Source organism: Artibeus jamaicensis, unplaced genomic scaffold (genome assembly GCF_021234435.1).
Source record: "Artibeus jamaicensis isolate MK-2021 breed Jamaican fruit bat unplaced genomic scaffold, CSHL_Jam_final scaffold_3151, whole genome shotgun sequence".
Classification (NCBI taxonomy): Eukaryota; Metazoa; Chordata; class Mammalia; order Chiroptera; family Phyllostomidae; genus Artibeus; species Artibeus jamaicensis.
The window spans coordinates 2,086,193-2,107,976 of record NW_026522037.1 but is presented as its reverse complement, the minus strand read 5'-3'; the positions used below and the strand labels follow the sequence as shown (position 1 = coordinate 2,107,976).

The 21,784-nt window shown below is 62.4% G+C and overlaps 1 protein-coding gene across 1 annotated transcript in view; it reads right to left on the bottom strand.

The window, feature by feature from the left end:
* Nucleotides 1–651: 651 nt before the first annotated feature.
* Nucleotides 652–21,784, bottom strand: part of SDK1 (sidekick cell adhesion molecule 1) — a 577,655-nt gene continuing 556,522 nt past the window's right edge. The window contains exons 39-45 of the mRNA XM_053656995.1: nucleotides 19,201–19,362; nucleotides 18,534–18,659; nucleotides 11,294–11,458; nucleotides 9,974–10,111; nucleotides 8,185–8,305; nucleotides 7,663–7,792; nucleotides 652–1,801 (exon numbers count right to left, since the gene is read on the bottom strand). Of these exons, the coding sequence (XP_053512970.1) occupies nucleotides 1,550–1,801; nucleotides 7,663–7,792; nucleotides 8,185–8,305; nucleotides 9,974–10,111; nucleotides 11,294–11,458; nucleotides 18,534–18,659; nucleotides 19,201–19,362 (1,094 nt within the window). The 3' untranslated portion in view covers nucleotides 652–1,549. The remainder of the gene's footprint in view (nucleotides 1,802–7,662; nucleotides 7,793–8,184; nucleotides 8,306–9,973; nucleotides 10,112–11,293; nucleotides 11,459–18,533; nucleotides 18,660–19,200; nucleotides 19,363–21,784) is intronic.

The window sequence follows — 21,784 nt, the reverse complement described above, 5'->3', positions numbered from 1 at the left end:
GGAGCGGTCTGAAAAGTGCAGAGGGACCTCCCGCCCAGCACAAGGCTCCCCTTGGCCCCAGGCCCCAGGCAGCAACTCTGGGGGCAGAGGGCCAAGCCCCGCCCTCAAGGCGGGTCCCACAGCAGACAGAGCACCGGGTCCACGTGGACCCACGGGGCATGCGCTGGGCCCGGGCTCCCCCACCTGCCCCTCCAGCCTTGCTCCCTGCACCCTGGGGGTGTGGACAGAGTGGCCTCGGATCTTTCGTGTGCTGCAGTCCAACCAGTCAGTGGGGACGTGGGCCCTCCCAGGACACCCAGACCTGGGCTGTCTGGGGGACTGGCCACCTGCGCCTCAGCCACCGGGCGGTTGTCACCAATAATGTGAGTGAGGGGCGGGCTGGATGCTTGGCTAGGGCTTCACTTGCAGGTTTCCAGAGCGGAGCATGCTATTTTTCTGCAGCTAAAAATCTAACACAGCAGTAATGGAGAGGAAACAAACTTTCCAGAAAACCAGCTAAAAAGCTGGCCTGGGACCAAGGGAAGGGACAGCAGCTACACCCTCAGCTTGCAGAGTGGCGCTCACTGGGAGGGCCGTGTCACGCGTGCAGTGGGGGCGGCTGGGGGGGGTGCAGTGGGGGTGCAGTGGGCGAGCGCGAGGCAGGTTGGGACCTCGTTTTCTCAGAGCCGTTGCTTTATTTGGAGACACTGTGACTTTCCGTGTTTCCCATGTACAAAGCTGAACAATTAATAAAAAGGCACCTGGAGACAGCAGAGACTCATTCATTTCATGTGACATATTTTAAAAAAAGATAAAAAGATTTAAAAAATACTCTGGTTAACAATGCACACCTCACGCAACAGGCAATTCCGGAACGCGCTGTCTTCCCCCCCGGGGTTCGCGGGCTGGCCTGTGCTGTGTTCTTGGGGAGCCAGCAGGGGCTTCCAGGGTCCGGGGGTGGGGGGGCTCCTTCACTATCCAGTTTAGGGAAAGGAAGACAAGAGCCCCATGATTCCCCCCTGGGCCCTCACCGGTCAGCGGACAGCACCTCGCAGTCTCCCACCGCGCCCCCAGCGCGGTCGGGTGGACCCCTGGACCAGTGAGCACCTGGCAAGGGTGTCTCGGGGACAGCTGCAGCCGGGCCCGGTGGCGCTGAGCCCAGACGGGACATTCACTTTTCAAACCCAGGGCGGAGCCGCCAGATAGCCACGGGGGTCAGGGGAGCCGCTGGTTGTCCGGATAGAGGAGGCCCGGGAGGTAGAGAAGAGGCCTGTGGCCTGGAGGCAGGCGGGTCGCGCCCCACCCTCCGGCCCCTCCTCCGCTCCCCGGGCCTGGGGCCTGCGGGGTCCGGGTGCCCAGCCGTCGCACCGTGAAATACGCCTTCTCGTAAAAAGAAAAGAAAACAAAGAGACCCACTTCCTGCAGCGATGTTACAAAAAGCCATTAAAAAAACCGTCCTAACTGAAACCCAGCGTTCACGAGCAGGGAGGCCGTCGCCTGCCGGGGTCTTCGCGAACCGCAGGCAGACGGACCGTCCGAAGGTCGGCGCGGTGGCCCTGGCCGAGGCCGGTCACACGAAGGACGAGAAGCCGGTGAGCGGAGTCCGGGCGCCGAGGCCCGCGGGCGCGAACACGGCGCTCTGCGTGGTCACCACCGTGTGCAGGGGCGGGCCCTCCGCCGCCGCCACCGCCTCGTACCGGTGCGGGGCCGCGCGCCCGCCCGGGGCCCGCCGCTTCCAGGAGCCGCAGTAGGTGGGGTCGCTCAGGTAGTGGTTGACGAAGGAGTGCGGGGGCGGCGCGTCCTCGGACTCCGAGTCGGTGCCCTGGGGGAGAGCGGGCTGTGAGGGGGATGGGCCCAGGCACTGGGGAGGGGGGAGGGGGGACGGGGGGGGGCAGCGGTCTCTGGAGGGTGTGGTCACGCGGGGCTCAGGCCAGCAGGGGACACCGGGGAGGGTGGTGCGGGGGGGGGGGGCAGCAGGGCTGAGCTGGAAGGAGGGAGTGGTCGGCCCGGGGACAGCGCACATCAGCCAGCCACTCCCACCCCGTCTCCCCTCCCCACCCCCCAAGGTGCACAGCGAGCCCCCGCACCCCACCCTCTTGCTCCCATGCAGCCTGACCCGGGCTGAGCCCAGCGTCTCCTCCCTGGCCGCTGATATGTCACCAATGGGTCTGTGGACAAAGTGGCCTGAAGGCTCAAGGTGGGCCCAGGCCACTTCGCGCCCGTCCCCTGTCTCCCAGTTCCGCCATGAGCAGCCCTCAGTGCTCCCAGAGTCCGGGGGGGGGGGGGGGGGCAGGGAGATTCCTGAAGAGCCCAGTGTACAGGCTCCGGAACCAGCTGGTGTGAGGGGACCGGGCTCCAGTGGCCAGGCAGGGGAGGAGGGGACAGTGCCTGCTGCCCTTTCCCTCCCTGGAAGGTCAGGGAGTGAACGCCCCTGTCCCTGTCCAGCAGGATGCTCTACGGTGGGCTGACCTGCCCTCTGGGGGTGCCAGCCTTTTGCCCCAGGAGCCTCTAGGCTGAGCCGAAACCACCTATGTGCAGAGGGTGGGGGGTGTCCTGTGACCCTCAGGAGCGGTCGGGAGATCTGCCTCACTCCAGACCATGAATCACGAAAGCACCGGAAGTCAGAGATCTGGGGTGCTTGGGTTGTTATGTGTGAGCTGGTGACGGCACTGTAACCCGCAGTCCTCCGTTCTTCACGGAGTTCTGGGGAGCGTGGGGCTGACTAATGTCCCTGCCCATCACACCCGGATACGCAGGGGACATTGGCTCCTCCATGACTGGAGGGCAAGGAGGGCAGTGGTCTAGGTGACCCAGCTTTTTCTCAGGGGACACAGGGTATGTGACTGTACCACCCGATGAGGTGGGGGCCGCATTCTGCACCCTGGATGGCAGAAGGCTCAGAGACGCCAGCCAGGCCGCCAGTTTTGGGGTGCACGGGGGTGGGCCTGAGCCCTGTATCCGGAGTTCTCCCCCTTCCCTCAGCCCAATGGGCCACACCCCCACACGGGATTCCAAACCTTGGGAAACCCGACGTTCCTGGGGTTTGCTGCACAACTCCGACCCCAGTGACAGGTCACACGGCACAGGACACAGCCCCAGACCCAGAACTGCAGCTTCCGAGCCAGCCTGCTGGCCGCAGGGGTTTGGACAAGGTCAGACACCTGTCTTTGCGGCTGCGGATTAAGATCCATCGTGTTTTCTAGAGGCCTAGAAGCAGGAGAGGCAGGCGCAACGGTCACAAGGCAAAGCTCGGTGTGAGCTGGGGCCGTGGGGCCGGAACTGAAGCTGTGCAGGGAGCCTGTCACCCTCCCCGATCTGCGCTTGTCATTTCTCCAGACACGGGTTTGGGTTCCGTGGTTCCTGAAGCGCAGGTCGGGTGTGTGCGCGTTGAAACCCGCTGAAGGCGCCCTTTTCTCTGAGATGTTCCCAGGACGCTCACACCACACTTTGGCTCCAGGCCTGGCAGATGGGAGTCAGGGGTCATGAGGACCGTAGGGCCGAATAGCTGCGCTCTGCGTCCCCTCCCCCCACCACCCCCGCTGCGAAGGATGCTTGTGAGCAGGAGGAGGAGCAGGTGACCCCAGCTCCTCATCCTGTGCTGAGACCCTAGACCCGCAGAAGCCAGGGGCCTGCCCAGGGTCCTGCTGGCTGGGAACAGGTAGGGTGAGACCCCGCCCGGGATCCCAGCTGAGGGGGCGGGGTCAACCACAATCCAATAAGAGGGCGGAGAAACACCGGTGGGCGTGGCTTCCACTGGCTTTCCTCAGGGGAAGCGAGTGGCGCTGGTTCCAGTCAAGAGGTCCTGAGCCCAGGCAGTGACTCCCGGGCCCTCCTGTCCCGCTCTCTGCCCTCTCTCGCCACCCCTGCAGCTCTCCGCGCTGTGGAGCAGCGGGAGTCCAGGCAGCTGGGGGCCAAGGTGCGGCCTGGAGGGTCTCAGCGCTCCCCCAGAGCCAGCATCTCGAAGAGTCCTCTGTGCAGCTGGCTCGGAGGGTGAGCGCCCGGAGGTCCCAGCCAGGTGCACGCTGCTGCGATGCATAAAATTAGCGTCATTCCAAACGCTGGGTAGCTGTAAGTCCCGCTGTATTTTCTCACCGAGGACCTAAGGGTCCCACAGCAGGGGGCTGGTGACCAACATGGGTGCTGAGAAGAGGCCCTGGCAGGAGATGCGCTCGCGGTGGTCCTCTGGCTCTCAGCCACGTCCCCAGGTTGGGCCTGGGCATTGACCTTCCTGATGACCTTCAGGAAGCGATCCTTCCCTGCCCTCTCCCAGGGCTGGAGAGCTTGTGTCTCTGAAAACAGTGATCGGTTCATGGGTGGGCATGAGACAGATGCTAAGCACACGGGCACCTGCTCTGGGACTTCTCTGGGGGAAGAGTGGAGCTCCTCCTGTGGGGACCCAGCTGCAGCCGTGGCACAAAGATCCAGCCAGGTGGCTCCAAAAGCCACTGTGGGGGAAAGAGCCATGGTGCACACAGGAGCCAGGGGAGAAGGGAGAACGGCCAGGTCCCCTGGCACACGGGGGCCTGGACTCCTGCAGGGGCGCTGCCGTGTCCTGCAGGGGAGGGCCCTGAGTCAGAGGCCACCAGCCTCCTGCCACCGCTCTCTTCGTGTTTATGTGACATCATGTCTTTGTGCTGGGCATGTGCTTCGGTGACACAGAACTACTGAGAGAAAACAGTGCTGCGGGGTCTCTTCCCTAAGTTTCCCGTGTGACAGGAAGTGTCGACGTGTGTGTGGGTGTGAGCGCCTGGATGGGGTGGCTGAGCAGCTGTGGGAGCTGCCGGTGGCACACGGAGGCCCAGCCGGCAGCTGACAGCGATAATCTCAGGGCTCTTGGGTTTGCATCGGCAAGGTGACAGGCGTTATTAGGGAGTCCACGGGTCCGAGGGGCTGTCCGGGCTGTCCGAGGTGCCTGTGGCAGGAGAGATCTTTGAAAACTATTTTTGTGGTTTGAAAACGTTTTTAGAATGTGGTTTGGACAGCAGCCCTGATGTAACTCACAAGCAGTGATAAAACGGTGACGAGCCCTCTTACTTCCAAGCAGGCATATGTGAGCGGGGGCTTGGACTTTTGCCCGAGCGGTACTTCTGAAAACCGGTAAAAATAACACCTGAGGGAAGGATGGCAGCGCGGCTGCGAGGTGGGACGCCAGCTTCGCGGGACAGCCCTGTCTGCAGAGGCCTGGGCCAGCGTCTCTGGACGTCCTGGGCCGGCCGACCTGGGCCTGCTCCCTCTGGGCCCCCGAGATCTCGCTCGGGGCGCTGTGACAGTCCTGGAACTGGACTCTGGTTCTGTCACGCTTGGGTGTGAAGGGACAAGGCCAAAAGTCAGCGCCACCCAGGACGGCCGAGGTCAGGACCTGGCTGGCTTCTCACTGCGAGAATGCAGGCTTCCAGGACGGCTGGTGGGCGCTCAGCGGCCTGTCCCCAGGGGCACGAATGTCGGCGGGGAGAAGTGTTTTACAAACGGCCATGTAAAGCCTCTGGCAATGGTGCCAGTGGCTTAGAGCATGTGCTTCATTTTCTAGACCACATGCATGTTCTGGAGTCGGTGCGCGCGCCCCAGGCCACACCTCACAGCAGAGACGTCTACCCTGATCCACGGGGCCTTAGTGGGGAGCGCCGGTCAGGCGGCCTGACACCTGGTGTCCTCAGGTGTCATACGAGGTCATGACGACCTCCTTGCAGGGTTTAGAGTGGATTCCACATCCCTTGCTCCTCCCTCCCTGCCCCCATCACCCCTGCCCTCATGTCTGTGCACTGCATCTGCAGTTAGGCTCGCACGTGTGTGCGCACGAATGGCTGCATGTGCACAGCTCCGTGCCAGCACGCACTTGATAACCCTCCTTAGAAATCAGCCAGATGGGACCTTGGACCCCCCCAGGCGAGGGACTGAGCGCTTCCCAGGGAGCCGCTCTGGGAACACCTCCAAGAACCAATAGTGCGAAACGCAGGGGCCGCATTCTGGCCGCTGCAGAAATGGCCACAGGCCGTGGCGCTAGGCTGGAGGGATGACGGCGCAGGGGCGGGTATGGTTAAGCTCTGAGAAGAGGGGCTGGATGACTTCAGCCTTGGCCTTGTCGTGTGATTGGTGCGGCGCATCGCCCTACCTTGCGGCCGCATTAGCCTGTGCCTGGCTCAGAGTAGGTAGGTGCCCCATTCATGCTCAACACACAGCCACTGAGAGCGCCACCCGCCAAGCTCATGCAGGCCCACCCCAAATGCCGCCCAGGGACCTGCGTGTTCGCAGGGGCCGCGGGCAGTTAGGGCCCAGGGCCAGGAGGGCGTGTGAGGCTGGGTCCCTCACTGCCAGGGCAGACGGTCGGCGGAGGGCCGGCCTGCCCTTCTGCTTGCTGCTTCGGTCTCCAGCAGCTGGAAGCAGACTGCTGACTCTTGATCACACGCTGGCGGGGGAGGGTTGGCAGGATTTCGCCCGACGGCCCCGGTTTAGGCAGATGTGCGTTCCGAACACGGAGTGCTGCGGCTGCCTTCTCCGTGCCCAGGGCCACGGCGCAGACTGGGCCCCCCTGGCCTTTGTAAACAGAAACTGGGAGCCCAGCAGGTGAGGCACGACCTGCCCTCCCCTCTCCCTGGGAGCTCATGTAGCAACCGTGGTTTAAGAGAAGCCATTGTATTGAGCCTCAGAGCTCAACGAGACTTGAATTTAGGTCAGAATGAAGGTTAGACTTATTTTAGATTACATATTGATTTAGAGTAAAAATGCTGAGAGGTGGGGTCAGCCTACACATCTAGCGAACGGCCTGGTGATTTCTCCCTCCTGAGGCTTGGCAGACCTGAGCCGGGGAAGCTTAGGACCCACAGGGAGCCAGCTTCCCAGGTGGCAGGAGATCGGAGACAGTGGGGGCGGGGAGGGCAGGGAGGCCGAGCCCCTGGTGGAGTCCCCACCGCGCTGCCTCCCTGGGAAAGGTCTGTCCTGCAGCTCCCCTGTGACCCTCGTGCCCTGGACTGCTCAGCCCCACAGATGAACTCCACACAAAGGGCGCTGGAGGTCCCTCGCAGGCCCGGGGTCGGGGGGTGGCCATGGTCTAGGGGCGCCCCTTTCTGGGAGAGAGCTCCCTGGTGGAGCTGCAGGGCCTTGTCTCAAGGGGGAGTTGCTGGCCGCTGTTAACTGACCAGAGCTGCCTCGAGGAAAGACCCCTTCAGCAAGAGGGGCAGAAATGTGGGGGAGGGTAGGGTGTCCCCGCTTCTCTCAGTCTCGAGGGCTCAGGTCCCCCAACTTTCGGCTGGGGTCCAGAGGCCACCAAGTTCACAGCCACCCCTGGGACACAGCAGGCCTGGTTCTGAGAGCAGGAGGAAGGAGGGTGGTCTTGGGTCCAAGGTCACCTGGGGCACGTGGCCCGTTGGAACACTGGCTGTGAAGGGGACTGTTGGAACCACGCCCCAGAGCCCTCGCCTCCTGGGCACGTCTTGCGGAGGCGGGTCTGCTCAGGGGTGGGACCCGCTGCTCCCGGAGCCCGCCGGGGGGCGTCTGTGCCATTGAGGCCGGGGCCGTCTGAGGGGCTGGCGGGCACTGGGGCTGTGGGTCTGAGCGTGGAGCCTCGCATCCCTCCCCCGTCTGTCAACGAGGCCATTGTCCTTGTCACATTCAACCAAGACAGGCCACCAGGCGCCTCGAGGAAGCAGAGGGCTCAGGACAGGAGCAGGAGGGGGTCGCAACACTGACCTCGGACTCGGACGCGTCCACCGACTTTTCCTGCAGGTTCATGCTCTCGGCCAGCACGGCGCCGTTGTACTTGTTGCAGATGTCCTCGTCCGAGTAGTGCAGCCCCCCGGGGCTCGGCCGGGGTGGGGACCTGGGGCCGACACCCCAGAAGCCGTGAGGGCGCGCCCCACAGCAGTGCCCCGTCCCCGCCTCGGGATTGCGCTCTGGCTGAGCTAGAGGAGACCCACGGCCTCTGACCTCACGACCTCTGATACCATTTCAGCAACAGATGCAACAAGTTCCCAGTCTGCGGGGCTCGCAGGGACTAACCCCAGGCTCGGCTGGGACAGAGGGCCCGCCCAGGGCTGTGGGGTCTCCCCAGGTCGCCTCCCTGCTCACCTGAGACCTGTCCTCTTTTTACGACACCAGGACTGCCACCGTCTGCCCTGACTACCCTCCCGGACGCCACGCTGTCCCTGCTGGCACTCGGTGGGACCAGCGGGTGTGGAGACCTGACTCTGGCACACAGCTGCGTGTCCCTACCTGGTCCCGTTCTTCTTCGAGAAGGTGTTCTTGACACTGAGGTGCCGGCTGTTGAGCTCCAAGGCAGTGAAGCCTCCGTTGTCCAGGGTCACGGACTCCTCCACGTGGGAGAGGCCTTTACCTGAAGTGGGACCGGACCGGACCGGGACCGTGAGCCGGCGTCGCAGGCAAGCGCCACGCCGGAGTCCACGTGGGCCAGCCGCATTTCTAACCCCTGAGGGTCCCCTCTGTCGGGGGTCTTGCCCCCCACCCCCCTCAGTGTGCCTACACCAACACAGCACAGAGCGCCCAGGGAAATGAGGGCGCTGGCGGTGGCGGGGATGGTCAGGCGGGAGCCGAGGAAACCTGCCGAGGAGGGTCGTGTTGGGGTGCAGGAAGTAGGGTTCCGGTGAGGGTGTGGGGTGAGGCGGTGCCAGCACGGTGCTGGGCTCTGTGTCTCCTGGGCGGGAGGGTCCGTCCTGGGGGCCAGGTATTTTTCCGAGGGTCCATTTGTGGTGTGAAGTTAACAGCGCAGGTGAGGCCGAGGGCCAGAGGCTGCAGGTCAGCTCTGTCTCCCAGTGGGATGGGAGCGTGACAAATGGGGGACCCTCCCAGGCCAGACCCAGGGCCGCGGCACAGGGCTGACTCACTGAAGCGACACGCCCTCCCTGCCCCATGAGTCCGCAGGAACAAAACCCGATGCAGGACCACTGGTTCGAGGTGAATTTATACAGAAAAAACATCCTTTTTTGGGGAGAGGGGGGTGGACTTCTTAATCTCACAGCGCACGCAGGAAGGCGCTCCGGGGTTTCATTAACCCTTTCTGCGAGGTGACGGTGCTGGCGGCCGGGCGGGGATCCCGTAGGTCCCTCCTCGGAGCAGCGGGCCAGCGTGGCGGCTCCCCCCGGGGACAGCCTCACGGCGGGGGGGGGGGGGGATTGTTTCCTGAGCAGGAGGATGGCAGAGCTGACGGGAGCAGCCCGGTGGCCCTAGACAGCGAGCCCAGCGGTGGGGACGTGGTGGGGGGAGGGCAGCCTGAGGTCTGGGGCCCAGGGAGACCAGTGGCCCCTGGCAATTACGGGAACGTCTGTAAACGAGGGCCCTAGAGCGCAGCAAGTGCGCTGCTCTCCAGGGTGGGGCGGGGCCCCGTCGGGACAGCCGGTGCGGAGCGTTGCCCAGACCCGAAGGCTCCCCTCGCACCTTCCGGGTGCCCTTCTGTGCCAGAAGCAACACCATGTTGCCCCCCGGAAACACCGCCGCGACCTTCCTGTAGGTGGAGCCTCACTCGTGCTCCCTCATGGATGCTCTGCCCCACGTCCTCCAATTTCTCTAATGACGGCAGCTCATCCAGCAGCAGCACTTCCTGAGTACCTACTGTGTGTCAGGCACCTACTGTGTGCCAGGCACAGCGCTTGTGCTGGGGACATGGAGGAGTATCGGCCACCATGGGCTCAGTGCTGGGTTGTGGGGTGGAAGGTGAGGCACAGACTTGGGCTGAGAGACAGCTGTGCTGTGGGATTTCTGTCACTGTGTATGGGACACGTAAAGCTGGGACGTGTGCCGGCCCCTGGTCCTCATGGCCCTGACTGAGGCACAACTGCCCTCAGTTTGGCACTGCGCACCCTCTGATCACATTAGAAAACGCTGCTGAGTTGGCACGGGGTGCAGGTGGGGAAACCGAGACTCAGAGGCTGAAGGACCCGGATGGTGTGTCTGAGACACGCGGCCACTCTGAGGGCAGACGGGACAGCCTGGCACCCCCAGAAAGGCACCGCACCGCCGTCCCCCCACCCTGGGCGGGGCAGCCCACCTGTGCCGCAGCTCCTGTATCTCCGGCTCTGCCCTCGCAGGACCAGGGCGAACGCGGCCAGCAGGACGGCGACGAGGCAGGACAGTGCCAGCACCAGCAGGAACCACCACTCGGCGTAGAACGGGACGTCCGCTTGGGCTGAGGGCAGACGTGAGCATGCGGTGACATTGGACAGACGTCCAGACGTGCCTCCCGCCTGAGAACTGGCTGGGGCTGGGGCTGGGGTGCGGGGGGACCCGAGGTGCAGGGAAGACGAGGCCACTGGCCTGGGCAGGGCTTCAGTGGCAGCGCTGTCCCGCCTTCTGTGTGGGAGCCGCCCCACCTGAGACCCCTCTAGCCCGGGGCTCTCCAAGGCGTCTGGGTTAAAGGGAAAGAGGGACAAAGTGTCCGAGCCTCCTGTCTCCAGGGGCCTGTCCCTCCCATCACACTGCCATCACCTGGGCCCTCGTCCCCCTGCCTGGCCACCAGAGATTGCTCTCAGATGGAACCAGGTGGGCCCCCTAAAAGCCTTGGGCTGAGGTCTCAGCCCAGAGGTGCCCTGATCCTACCCCTGCTCCCGCCTGAGCTGGACGGCGTCCACGCCTGCCCGGACTGGCCTGTGGGTGGCAGGCATGCGCCGGGGTCCATCTGGCTACCTGTCGGCCTCACCCTCCACCCACCGGGCCCCCGGGGCTGGGCCACTGTGTTTAGCTCGAGCCCCCAGTGACACTGAAGGGACAGCCAGCCCCAGGTTCGGATGTTCTTCAAGAAACAAATTGAGAAGTTTTCATTGACAAGTTGCTCTAAAGGAAGATACTCGTCTCGTGTTTTATCCTGTTCACTAAAACCAAACAACCGGGGTTGTTTCCGGAAGGTGCCGGACGGCCCTGGGGCCCCACTCAGTGTCCTCGCTGTGTCCCCTGCAGGGGAGCTGGTCCCGAGGCCTCGGATGCCGGGAGGCACAGGGAACCTGTCACAGCCCGCAGAAGACACACCCACCGGACGGCAGACACCACGCTGGATGGCACAGCAGGGCGCCGTGGGGATAAAGGGGACAGGTTTTGGATAGGCAGGGGCCCGGGCTCCTCAGGACACGGCAGCATTCTGCTTCCACAAGGAGGAGGCTGGCCGCCCTCTCCTTAGGACCCCCGCGGTCTGACGCTGTCCAGAGCAACCCGCTGTCCCAGGGGCACGCCGGCCTTGCTGGTGCTGTGGCACCACACCGCCACCCAGCACTGCGTGCTCTGCGCAGGGCCCCATGAGCCACAGCGTCTGCAAGTGGCAGGGTCCCGTGCTGGCCTCCCCCCTCAGAAGCAAGAGTGCCCGTGGAGGGGACCCTACCTGACACGGCTGTGGACGGGCTGCTGGGCTCCCCGTAGCCCATCTGGTTCACAGCCACCACCCGGAACTCGTAGGTCACTCCCGGCCTGAGCCTGTCCAGGCTGATGGTGTAGGATGTGGCGCTCCGGGGAACGTCCTTCACGAACATGTCCCACAGGCCTTCGTCTGTAAGAGCGAGAGCAGTGAGTGTAGCTAGGGGAGCGGACGCAGCGAGGGCAGAGGTCAGGGTTGACTCCCGCCCCCTGCCAAATGTGAGTGGTCTCAACGCAGCACCGGCCAGTCAGCTCTCCAGCCCCTGCGCCCAGGGCACATCGGAGGCTGGCGTGAGGTGCACTGGGTTGGGGGCAGTGGACTTGGGGAGCTGAGACCTTCCCTTCATCAGCAGATTTGCTGAGCGTGCATGCGGGGTGGTGACCTTTTCCTGAACGTTCTCCAGCAGATTCCAGACCCTCCCGTCCAAGATGAGATCGCCTGGATCTCATCTTTGGTTCAGGGTTTCTGGCTGGGCTCGCTGCTGTGGCTGCCCACGGTGTGCATGTGGTCACTAACCCTATGCCCTGCCTCCCTGACTGACCATGGGACACCCACGCGGCCACCGCCCAGCTCTGCTGGTCCCTGTGTATGCCAGCTGTGGCACCGAGTTCTTCCCAGTGCCCACGGTGTCCCACCTGCATTCTGATCGGAACCGATGATCGACGCACAAACTTGAAACGACAGCTCCTTTGCCTGCACTACCAGCTTTGTAGTGGGGATGCTGAGTGGCCTCGGGCAGGGGATGCAGGGCTCCCAGTGCGACTTTCTGTGACTTGCAGCAGGTCACGCCCCCATCGCAGTGAAGGTGCCCAGTGCGGCTGGGACAAGGGGTCTGCATGTGCCCCGGGTCAACCCTGCTGGGCCCTTCCCCCCACGGACGCTGCCTCCACTGCCCTCACTGAACTTGCAAAGTGCCGCGGTCGGGCCCCAGCACCCTGCGAAGTGGCTGCATCCTCCAACCTGCCCCAGGGTGGGCTGGTGTCTTAACCCTCTTTACCAAGTACAAGTGCAAATTACGCACTTGTACTGTCAGATACATTGAACTTTGCACCGGTACTTGCACACCCAAGTTCCCAGCCACAGTACTGACAAGAGCCAAAGGTGGCAGTGACCCAGGTAGGCACTGATGGGCCACGGAGGAACACGGGGCGGTCCATCCAGACAATGGCTACTGTTCAGCCCTGAAACCAGAGGGAATTCTGACACCTGCTACAATGTGGAGGGATCTGGAGGCCACCGTGCCAAGTGAAACAAGCTAGTCACAGAAGGACAACTACTGTTCGATTCCACTTCTGTGAAGTCCCTAGAGGAGCCAATTCACAGAGACAGGAAGGAGGAGGGTGGGTGCCAGAGGCTGGGGGTGGGGAAGGGGCAGCGAATGTGTCATGGGGAGTCCCCGTGTCACAGAGTCCCAGTGTGAGGAGACGAGAACGTTCTAGAGACCATGGTGGGGCCTGCTGCACAGCAGTGTGAGCCGAGTGTCACTTTTGCCAGACACTTACCAATAATTAAATGGTAAATGTTAAGTATATTTCTCCACAAACTATACACTGAGTTTACTTAAACCCTGACATTCAGGAAAACACTAAAACTGGAATTAAAGCCACTAGGCTAAGTGAAATTGTGCAGCCACAGAAGGGCCCACACTGTCACATTCCACGAAACGCAGGGGGCCCCTCTCTGTGGGACTGAGCACCTGAGACCGGTGGCGGCTGCCGCCCGAGTGCTCAGAGGCAGAGCGGCGTTGGGGAGAGCAGACCTGAACCCAGCCTCTAAGGAGGCCGTCAGGTAAGAAGTGGCAGAAAGGATCCCCAGAAGGTTTGTCTGGAGCCGAGACGCTTCATGAATTACAATTTCTCGGGCAGGCACAGGTATGTGGTCTTTTAAAACGAGCCGGAGGTCGGGGGGTGGCAAGGCCTGCTGGAACAGGACGGTCACGTCTGGGTGCCCCCAGCCGTCACGGCTGATCCGGAGGCCAAGCTCATCACACGCTCGAAGGGCCAGACCCGCTCGAGTGGATTAGCCCGACGGCAAACAGAGAGGAAATTGCTAGTGCGGACGCCTGTGTTTGCGCAGGGCTTAGCATCCGCGCCGATTAAGTCCTTGCAGTCACAGGTTAATGAGGGGATGGTTGCGAAGGAGCTTTCGAAGGCGCTCTCTGCATGGGGAGGAAGACAGGAAGAGCTCCACGCTCATTTATTTCTGAATGTTCGCATTTACATTAGTTTCTCTAGGATACCCATTACCACTAATAAGATCGAAATGGCACGCTGTAGCTTAAACCTTTCCCTTTTCCTCCTAAAATCCTGAGGTTTACACACGGAAGGTCTGTTGTGTGGGACTTACAGTCTGAGTTTTGCATGAGACACATCAGGGAAGCACAGGTGCGGAGAAGGCCTTGCTCGGGCACAGACCACGCCCACAGGCCACTCCCTCCGCAGGCCACTCCCTCCGCCTCCGGCGCCCTTGGCCCTTTCGTCTCCCACTCCACACGCGTGCACCATCAGGGAGTCAGGTGAGATGTCTGTTTTCAATGAGCGGCGGGCAGGGGATGAAGCAAAACCAACAAGGCCACTCCACCCCTTCAGACTCATCTTTGGAGGCCACCCTTCGCCCCACTGCTACACCCAGGAAGACGTGGGGGGCTTCTGCCAATGGGCTTCCAGCGCACCTCTTCACGTCACCCGTGTCTGCAACCACGGCACCCCCGAAGTTCCCTAAGTACCTGTGGACCCGACCCATCCGCCCGCTCGCCCGCCTCCGCTCTGCGGCCGTCTCCTGCTCCGCTCCGTGTCCCCCACCCCAGTGCGGGCTCACAGCCCCCGAGGCCCTGGCCCGCAGGCTGCTCTGAGCCGGCAGCGACCAGCGCCACGCCTCCATTTCGCCTCCATTTCGGGCTCTCAGGACTGCGGGAGTCAGGCAGCGCTTTCCTCTGGAGACACGGACACCGTGATGCTGTGAAAGAGACTAACGGAAAACACGCGACTCTTCCAAACTGGACGCTGCTTAAAACCCCCAAACGAAGGGCCGAGGCGTGTGACGGGCACCCTCAGACTGACGGGGCAGGTCTGCGCAGCGGGTCCCCGAGAATCTTCTGCATTAGCGTTTCTGTAACGCTTTCTTGCCGCTGGGGAAAAAAGCTCTTTCCCCTTCCTGTACCGTCGTCACCTGAAGCCACATTTTATTTTAAGCGCTCTGTCGTAGCTCCAGGAATCGTGTGCATTTTTCATAAAAAACATTTTAAAATATTGATGCAGCATCTCAACCCAGAACGAGGTAGTTAGCAATCCACTTACGGTGAAAAATGTCGGGGCAGGGCCATCACACCAAGAGACTTCTTTCGGAATTAACAGGAAAAAATGTTCCCATTTTTACTCTGCTTAATTTTTCCGTTCCAAAGTTAGCATATTCAGCATTTTAGGCTCCTTTATAATTCACCAGGCCACTGGTCCACACTAACATTTAGACCAGAATCATGGCGCGGGGGGGGGGGGCAGCAGCTGTTGAAGAGCCCACTCTGGCCTCTCGGTGGACTGCGCCCGTCTGCACTGAGCTGCTAAACACCCTCAGAAATCCCTGGTGGGGAACAGTGCCCTGCGCACTGTGACGGGGGGCCGGTGGTGGGGGTACCGTTACGGAACTATCAGCTGTAATGAGATGTGTGCGGCTGGCTTTCTGAGCATTTGGTGGTCCCAAGGCCTGGTCTTCACCCCAGTGAGCCTGGATGAGGAGCTGGGGCCTGTCCGAGGTAGAGGGCAGTTCGGGGAGGGGAGTCGGCCAGCTCTGCCACCCAGAGCCACCTGACTGCCTTCCCTTCTCCCCTTGGGAGCTCTGGGGTCACCACCCCGAGAAAATTGTGACTGGCGGGAGGAGAACAGCAGCGGTGTCTTCGAACGCCACTCTCTGGATGGCTGCTGCTGGGATGACTGGTCGAGTAGCCCTGCTGGCCCAAGGGCTTTGAACCTCTTCAGGGAGATGTCGACCTTCCCCTTGACCTCTGGTGGAGGGTCCATGGCAGCGCAGCCCAAATTGGGTCCGTCTGCCCGGCCTGCCCCTGGTTCTTGGACACTGAGGGAGTGCCAACATACTGTCGGGAAAATGGCACTGCCAGGTGAGAAGGTGGCACCGCTGAGAAATATGCTTCACAAAGTGCACCCAAGTAATCACACCTGGTCCCAGGCTGGAATCCGGCTGTCTCAGGAGCAGCCTGCGTGGGGTCCACAGGCTCGTCTGGTCCGCCCGCTCTGCTTTTGTTTAAAGAACACAGACACCGACTGTGGGGGCCTCGAGGCGCTGCCCATCTACTAAGAAAAGGGAAGTGGCCACGATTGGAGACTTCCAAGGAAAGGCATCTTCCCCCTCGGAATGGGGTTTCCTGTCCGCTGCTGGTCTGTGTCCAGTGAGCAGATTGACTCAGCCTTTCCCTCTGGCGCCACCTCCCCCGCCCCCTGGGAGGGGCGTCTGCTCCCAGTTAGCCTCCGGGTACTGGGGCACACAGACGCCTGGTCTCAGGAGGGAGGCAGAGTTCTGCTGGGTCCGCCCCTTGAGCGCCCGGGCGGAGCTGCGCGGCAGGGATCTGGGCGAGCACCGGTCTGATTTCACGGACAATTACACAGGGTCTCCGCGGAATGGAACCATCGCTCCAGGCCTGATGTTTCCTGTGCCGCTGACTCCCACCACCCACACGCGACTGTCCGCAGCCCTGAGCAGGTGGAAGGAAGCTGGTTGGTCGTCGCTTTCTTAAACTTGGCGATTCCTCTTCTCATACACGGTCAGCCCGGGTCAGAAACTTAGCTGAAACAGGCGGGCTGACTCACAACTCATAAAATACCACTTTGTACCTCACCCTTGTTTAAGGCAGGAGGAAAACATGAGGCGAAAGCCTAAACGCAGAGGCTGGCCTGCGAGGGAGAGTGCTCCCCACACAGGAAAACAGAGATGGGGCACAGGCTGTCAGCCCGTGGGGCTCGGAGGGGACAGGGGGGAGCGAGGCCCAGGCTGTGGCGGAGCCACGGTCTCACCGAACCCCTGACTTGGGAGCTTTCACGCCTTCGGAACAACACTGATTTTCTTCTCTGTCCAGCTGAAAGGTCTCAGGGTCAGAGGCCCACAGTGCAGGTTGTGAGTGGAAGGTCCGGTCTGGGGTGCAGGGCCTGCCCCCCCGCTCTCGGCTCCACGGCCCACATGTTCTTCGTGAAAAAGCAGCACCGTGTCTGCTTGCGTCGGGCATGTCCTGGCGTGCGCCGCAGTGCTGCTCTGGAGGGGACGTGTTTGCAGTCCCTGCAGTGCGTCCCAGCCTGTGGTGCAGATACGCAAATGGGCTTGGGGAGCTCCCCGCAGGGGCGCACACCGGGGATGCTCTGTGTGAGCCAGTCACACTTGCTGCGCAGTCCCCACCGCCTTCCGGGGAGCAGGCTGCGGCGCTCCACTGGGGACCGTGTCTTCGGCGAGGCGGACGTGCTGTCCTTGGGCCCACCCCCGCTGACCACGCCAGCCCAGAGGTCAGGGGCCCTGCGCCAGCCCGGTGCTCCCTGCAGTGGCTGCTGCTCTCTCCGAGTCTCCACAGTGGGGCAGCCAGCGGCCGACAGGAGCTGCTCTGCCCCCGCCCCCGCTGCCCTTGCCCCCAGCTGCCCTCTTGCTGGGCACCAGCCACAGAGCTGATGAGCGGCAGGCGCAGAGCGGTGGGTGGGCGGGAAGGTGTCAGGGGAGCAGCCCACTGGATGCGAAGTGTCTGGTCTTCCCAGGCACCCTGTGGTGAGGGGACCTCCTGAGTAGCCCCCCTATTGAAATTAACCTCTCCTGATGAAGCACCCGGCCCCTATTCCAAACCCCAGCTCCCTCAGAAAGCCACCCCCCTGCCTGGAGACAGCCTCGCTGGAGCGCGCCTGGGAGGCGTCGGACACGGGCGGCTGGTGGTGTGCGGCTCGTGCTGCAAGACGGCCGAGGCGGGGCCCTGCGGCGCGGCCGGGTGTTTACACACGGGGCGGCCTCTCTTCACTCGCCGGTGGCTAAGGGACGCTGCCAAGGACCTGGGAGGGGACGCACTGGCCACCTATTCTGGAGCGTCGAGCGGCCAAATGGGAATGAAAGTGAAGCCCTCGCCTGGGACGTGGGATGACGAGGTGTAGCGGAGTCTCTGACCGACGCTGCGCTGGTGGGACACCTGCCACAGTGGGAAGGTGACACGGAAGTGGCCATGGTGTCTCTGCTGACAGTGTCTCAGGGACTGCAGTGCCATCATTTGTGGTTCTGGGTTGAGTTGTGTCTCCTCAAAATTCGTGTGTTCAAGGCTTGGTCCCCATGGCCTTAGCATGCGACCTTGTTTGAAGTGGGGCCGTGGCAGAAGCAATTATTCACGATGGGGTCGTAAGGATGGGCCCCTAATGTGACTGGTGGCTCACAGACCGGGGACGTTTACACGCGGACATGGGGAGAACGCCGGGAAGAGAAAGCGCGTGTATCAGACTCACACTAGCCACGGGGTACCCGGGACCCGCAGCCACACGCAGGCGTTGGGGAGGGGCCTGCGACAGGCTCCGCCCCTCCTCCGCAGGCACCCGCCCTGCCCACACGGCGCCCTCAGCCCTCCATCCCGGGGCTGAGAGACCGACGTTTCTCCCACCTAAGTCGCCCCGGGTGAGGTGCCTGGTTGCCGCCAACGAACACACTGGCACTTACAAGGGAAGAAGATGGTGAGTTTCAGTGAGAGGTGAGTGAAAATAAGAAACACGCGTCTTCCCATCCAAACGCGCAGATCTGAACCCCATCACGCGCCCGGGAGGGAGCCAGCGTCAGCAAAGCGTCAGCCACGCAGCGCCAGACCTGGGGGGTGGGGGACGCAGCTGCTCCCGCAAGCCAGGGGGCCGCCCACAGCCCGCACCTGTTCTGAGTGTCCGTCTTCAGGGGGTGGGGCGGGGGTGGGGCGGGGGTGAGCGACTACAGAGGCCCCAGCCGGGCCCAAGCTGGTCACTGGTTTCGGACCTCCGTCCCCAGTGTCCCCAGGATGGGCTGAGCGCCTTGTTCCACAGGGTCTCAGGACCCTCGGGCTGGTCAGTGGGCCGTGGGAGTTCTTGGACCAGAGGCTTTTTTCATCTCGCCTTTGAGTGGAAATTTTGGTCTTATGAACTAGGCTTCTTAGAAGTTTCTGGAAGGCACTGAGGACTAGTGAGTTGTAACCGACTCCAGCACCCGGCCCCGCGCCCCTTACCTGAGGGCCGGGCCTCGATGATGTAGCCCGTGGTGGGCGCCCTGCCGGCACTCCCCTCGGTCCACTGCAGCGTCAGTTCAGAGGATGATTTGGTGACCAGGACGTCTCTCGGGGACCCGGGGGAACCTGTGGGGTAAGACAGAAAAGAGGGCAGATGTTGGCCCCCGGGGGACACGCAGCCCCCAGCTCGGGGCCACCCGGTCGGGTTTCTGTGCTCTGGGCGGCGGCCCACCCTCATGCAGTGACAGTGTGGGCCCGATCAGGGGGGCGGAAGAGAGGGCACGTGCAGAGGGCCAGCGCGGTGCCCCGCACTCTGCGTGGCCTTCCTGTGGCCACCCCAGTGTCGTGGGTGGTTCAGCTAAGGCCCCAACACTCTTAGCAGGAGGCCGCACAGCTGGTCTTCACGACTTGTGGAAATGAGAGTTTTCTTCTGTGTCGTATTTCAAAACCCAAATTCACGTTTTTCCTTTTAATTTTCCCAGAAAACAGATCAAGACTTCCCACACTTAACACCTACGAAGCTGCTCTCGGGCACCAGTCGAACTGTGGGCAGAGTGTGCACACAGGCCTTTGAAGGCACCCACAGGCCCCCGGCCCCGAGGTCCTGCTGGCTCCACGCCCACAGACAGCCGTCCCCAACCTGGGGATGCAGGAGGCGCCCACTCACCCTCAGCCGGCCCGGCTGTGACGTTGGCTTGCAGCTCGGGCCCGTAGGCGATGGTCCGCGCTTGGACGCGGAAGAAGTAGGTCACGCCCTTCGTGAGGTCCCGCACCTTCAGCCAGCGCCGCCCGTTCCCTGTGACGTCCACGGTCACCACCTTGCTCACCCCTGCAGTGGCGAGAGCGCGGGCGAGCGGCCGGGTTTGCAGAGGGAACGCGTGTGCCGCACAGCGAGGGAGGGTTTCTTGCCTTTGGGAGGCCTTAGTGGTGGCAATGGCCGACGTTTGGTGCACAGAAGCGTGCTCAGAGCTCACACTTGGCCAGCAGGCGCCCACAGTGGGAAGAACCCACACCCTGAGTGGGAGGGGGCGGCCCACAGCCTCCCCGTTCACAGGCCCGGCCCGTGAGCACGGCGGGGCCCGGGAGCCCTGGCCCGTCAGGCCTCTGCTGCCGCTCTGGGCCTGTGTTACCAGCGTAGGTGACCTGGGGCTCCCTGAGCCTCGGGGGAGGGGATAACGGGGTGCAGGGGGGGTCACAGGAAAGCTTTCAGTCCTAGGGTGGGCTCCCCAGCAGGGCTCTCAGCCTCAAGGCCTCAGGCAGCTCGTGACAATGTCCTTTGTAAACCCTGAGGTGAGGATGAAGAAAAATGGTCCCCACAAGTGTGGCCGCCTGGACTGGGGGGGCTGTGACAGCACAGTGACGAGTCCCCACTCACAAAGGCGTAAAGGGAGCAGGAAGGCCGTGGCGGCTCAGAGACGCGGAGTCGGGCGCTGCAGCGTGAGGGTGGACGTGCAGAAACGGCGCAGATGCAGCGCTTTCCGGGGGGACTGAGGTGCTTTGGTTAAACACGTCTGAAACACGATGTACCGACCGCCCCAGCTGGTGCTGCTCAGCAGACTGAGCGCTGGCCTGTTCGATTCCCAGCCAGGGCACATGCCTGGGTTGTGGGCCAGGTCCCCAGTAGGGGGCGCACAAGAGGCAACCACACATTGATGTTTCCTTCCCTCTCTTTCTCTCTCTCTAAAGATAAAAGTAAATAAAATCTTAAAAAGAAAATGACGCACTGGACTGCAGGTTTCTCTGAGCTCTGCTGGGCGTCTCCTGGGGGGAGGATGTGAGGACACACCCTATCCCAAAACGCCCATGTCACTGACTCACTCGGGACACCAGGCCCCGCTGTCCCAGGCTTGGCTGTCCACACCCACAACAGGGCTGGCCCTCGGTACCAACAATGCGGGCTGCCCCAGCCCTCGCCCCAGCGGCCTGACCACAGACGGGCCACGTGTGCTCACTGCAGAATGGACCCATCCTTCAAAGTCCCCGGTCCCACAGGTCTCCAAACGACCTTCTTCTGGTTCACTGTTTTCATATTGTACTTTTTATAAAACGTCGATTTGGCCAAATTATTCTAAGTCATTTCAGAGTAGCACTGACAGGTGTGGGTGGCCTCCATGCCTGAGCCCCCCGCAGGGGCGCGGGGGAGCAGCCCAGGAGCCTGACCCTCGCCTCATCGCACTTGGAGGGCGCTCGGAGGGTGCGGGTCTGCACCCACAGCTCCCATTGCGGCCCTCGTCCCAACGGCCTGGGCCCTGCTGGTATAGGGTTATTCTGGGGAGGAGCAGCCCCCTTCTGTTTTGTTAGAACGCCTTCCTTCTCCCCAGGGCAGAAGCCAGCCCGAGTTCGATTCTGTGAATTATGCCCCATCGGGAGGCAGGGTGCGGCTGGCCTCTCGCATCCCAATTATGTCAGAGTCTTGTTCATTTAGTCAGTTTTTGAACCATGCCCTGCAAGACAAAGCCTCAGGGTGCAATCGCATAAAATACTACAGTTAAAAACATTCTAGGAAACATAAAAGTAACTCTGCCATGAAGCTGGATTCCGGAGAACATGGCTCAGCGTTCCGTGCAGCTCGGCGCTCCCATGCGACAGGGGACTGACCCGGGCCGGGCCCTCCCATCTCCGCACTGGGGAGAAACCAGGCCCGTCTTCCTGACGGTCGCCCCTGGGCCCTGTTCCCTGGGCCGAGCTGCACTCCCTGGGCCAGGGGGTGGGGGTGGGGGAGGTCTAGCCCAGAGCTGCAAGAGGCCCAGGAGTCTCTCCTGGCTGAGCTCACCGCTTTACACACCGTTTCTCAGTCTTTACCACCGCTGTGTGCCGGTGTGTACAGCACATGTATTGTACCTGACGACCTCCACCAAAGCACCAGCCTTTCTGTGGGGACTGATGTGCTTCTGGCCCCAAATGGAGCTGCTGATGCTCTCATGGCACTTGTGATCGCGTCATGCGTGTGGGACTGAGACTGTTCGAGACCCGGCCACACCTTTCCAGGGACCGGATGCAGCGGGGAGGGGCGAGCCGCGGGCTCTGCTGAGAGCCCCACACAGAGGCCTGCACACCGTGGTATGCTCCGGGGGCAGACACGGCCAGGCTGGCAGCGGCTTTTTCCTGGCACGGTGACCCGTGAGGCACAGAGGGCGGAAGCCGGCTGAGAGAGCCCTTCCCCGAGGACAGGAGTGAGGACGCTGGTGATGCCTGGCTGCACTACTTGTGAAAAGATGTGAAAATGGTTGTGGCTGAAGTGACTTCGCCTG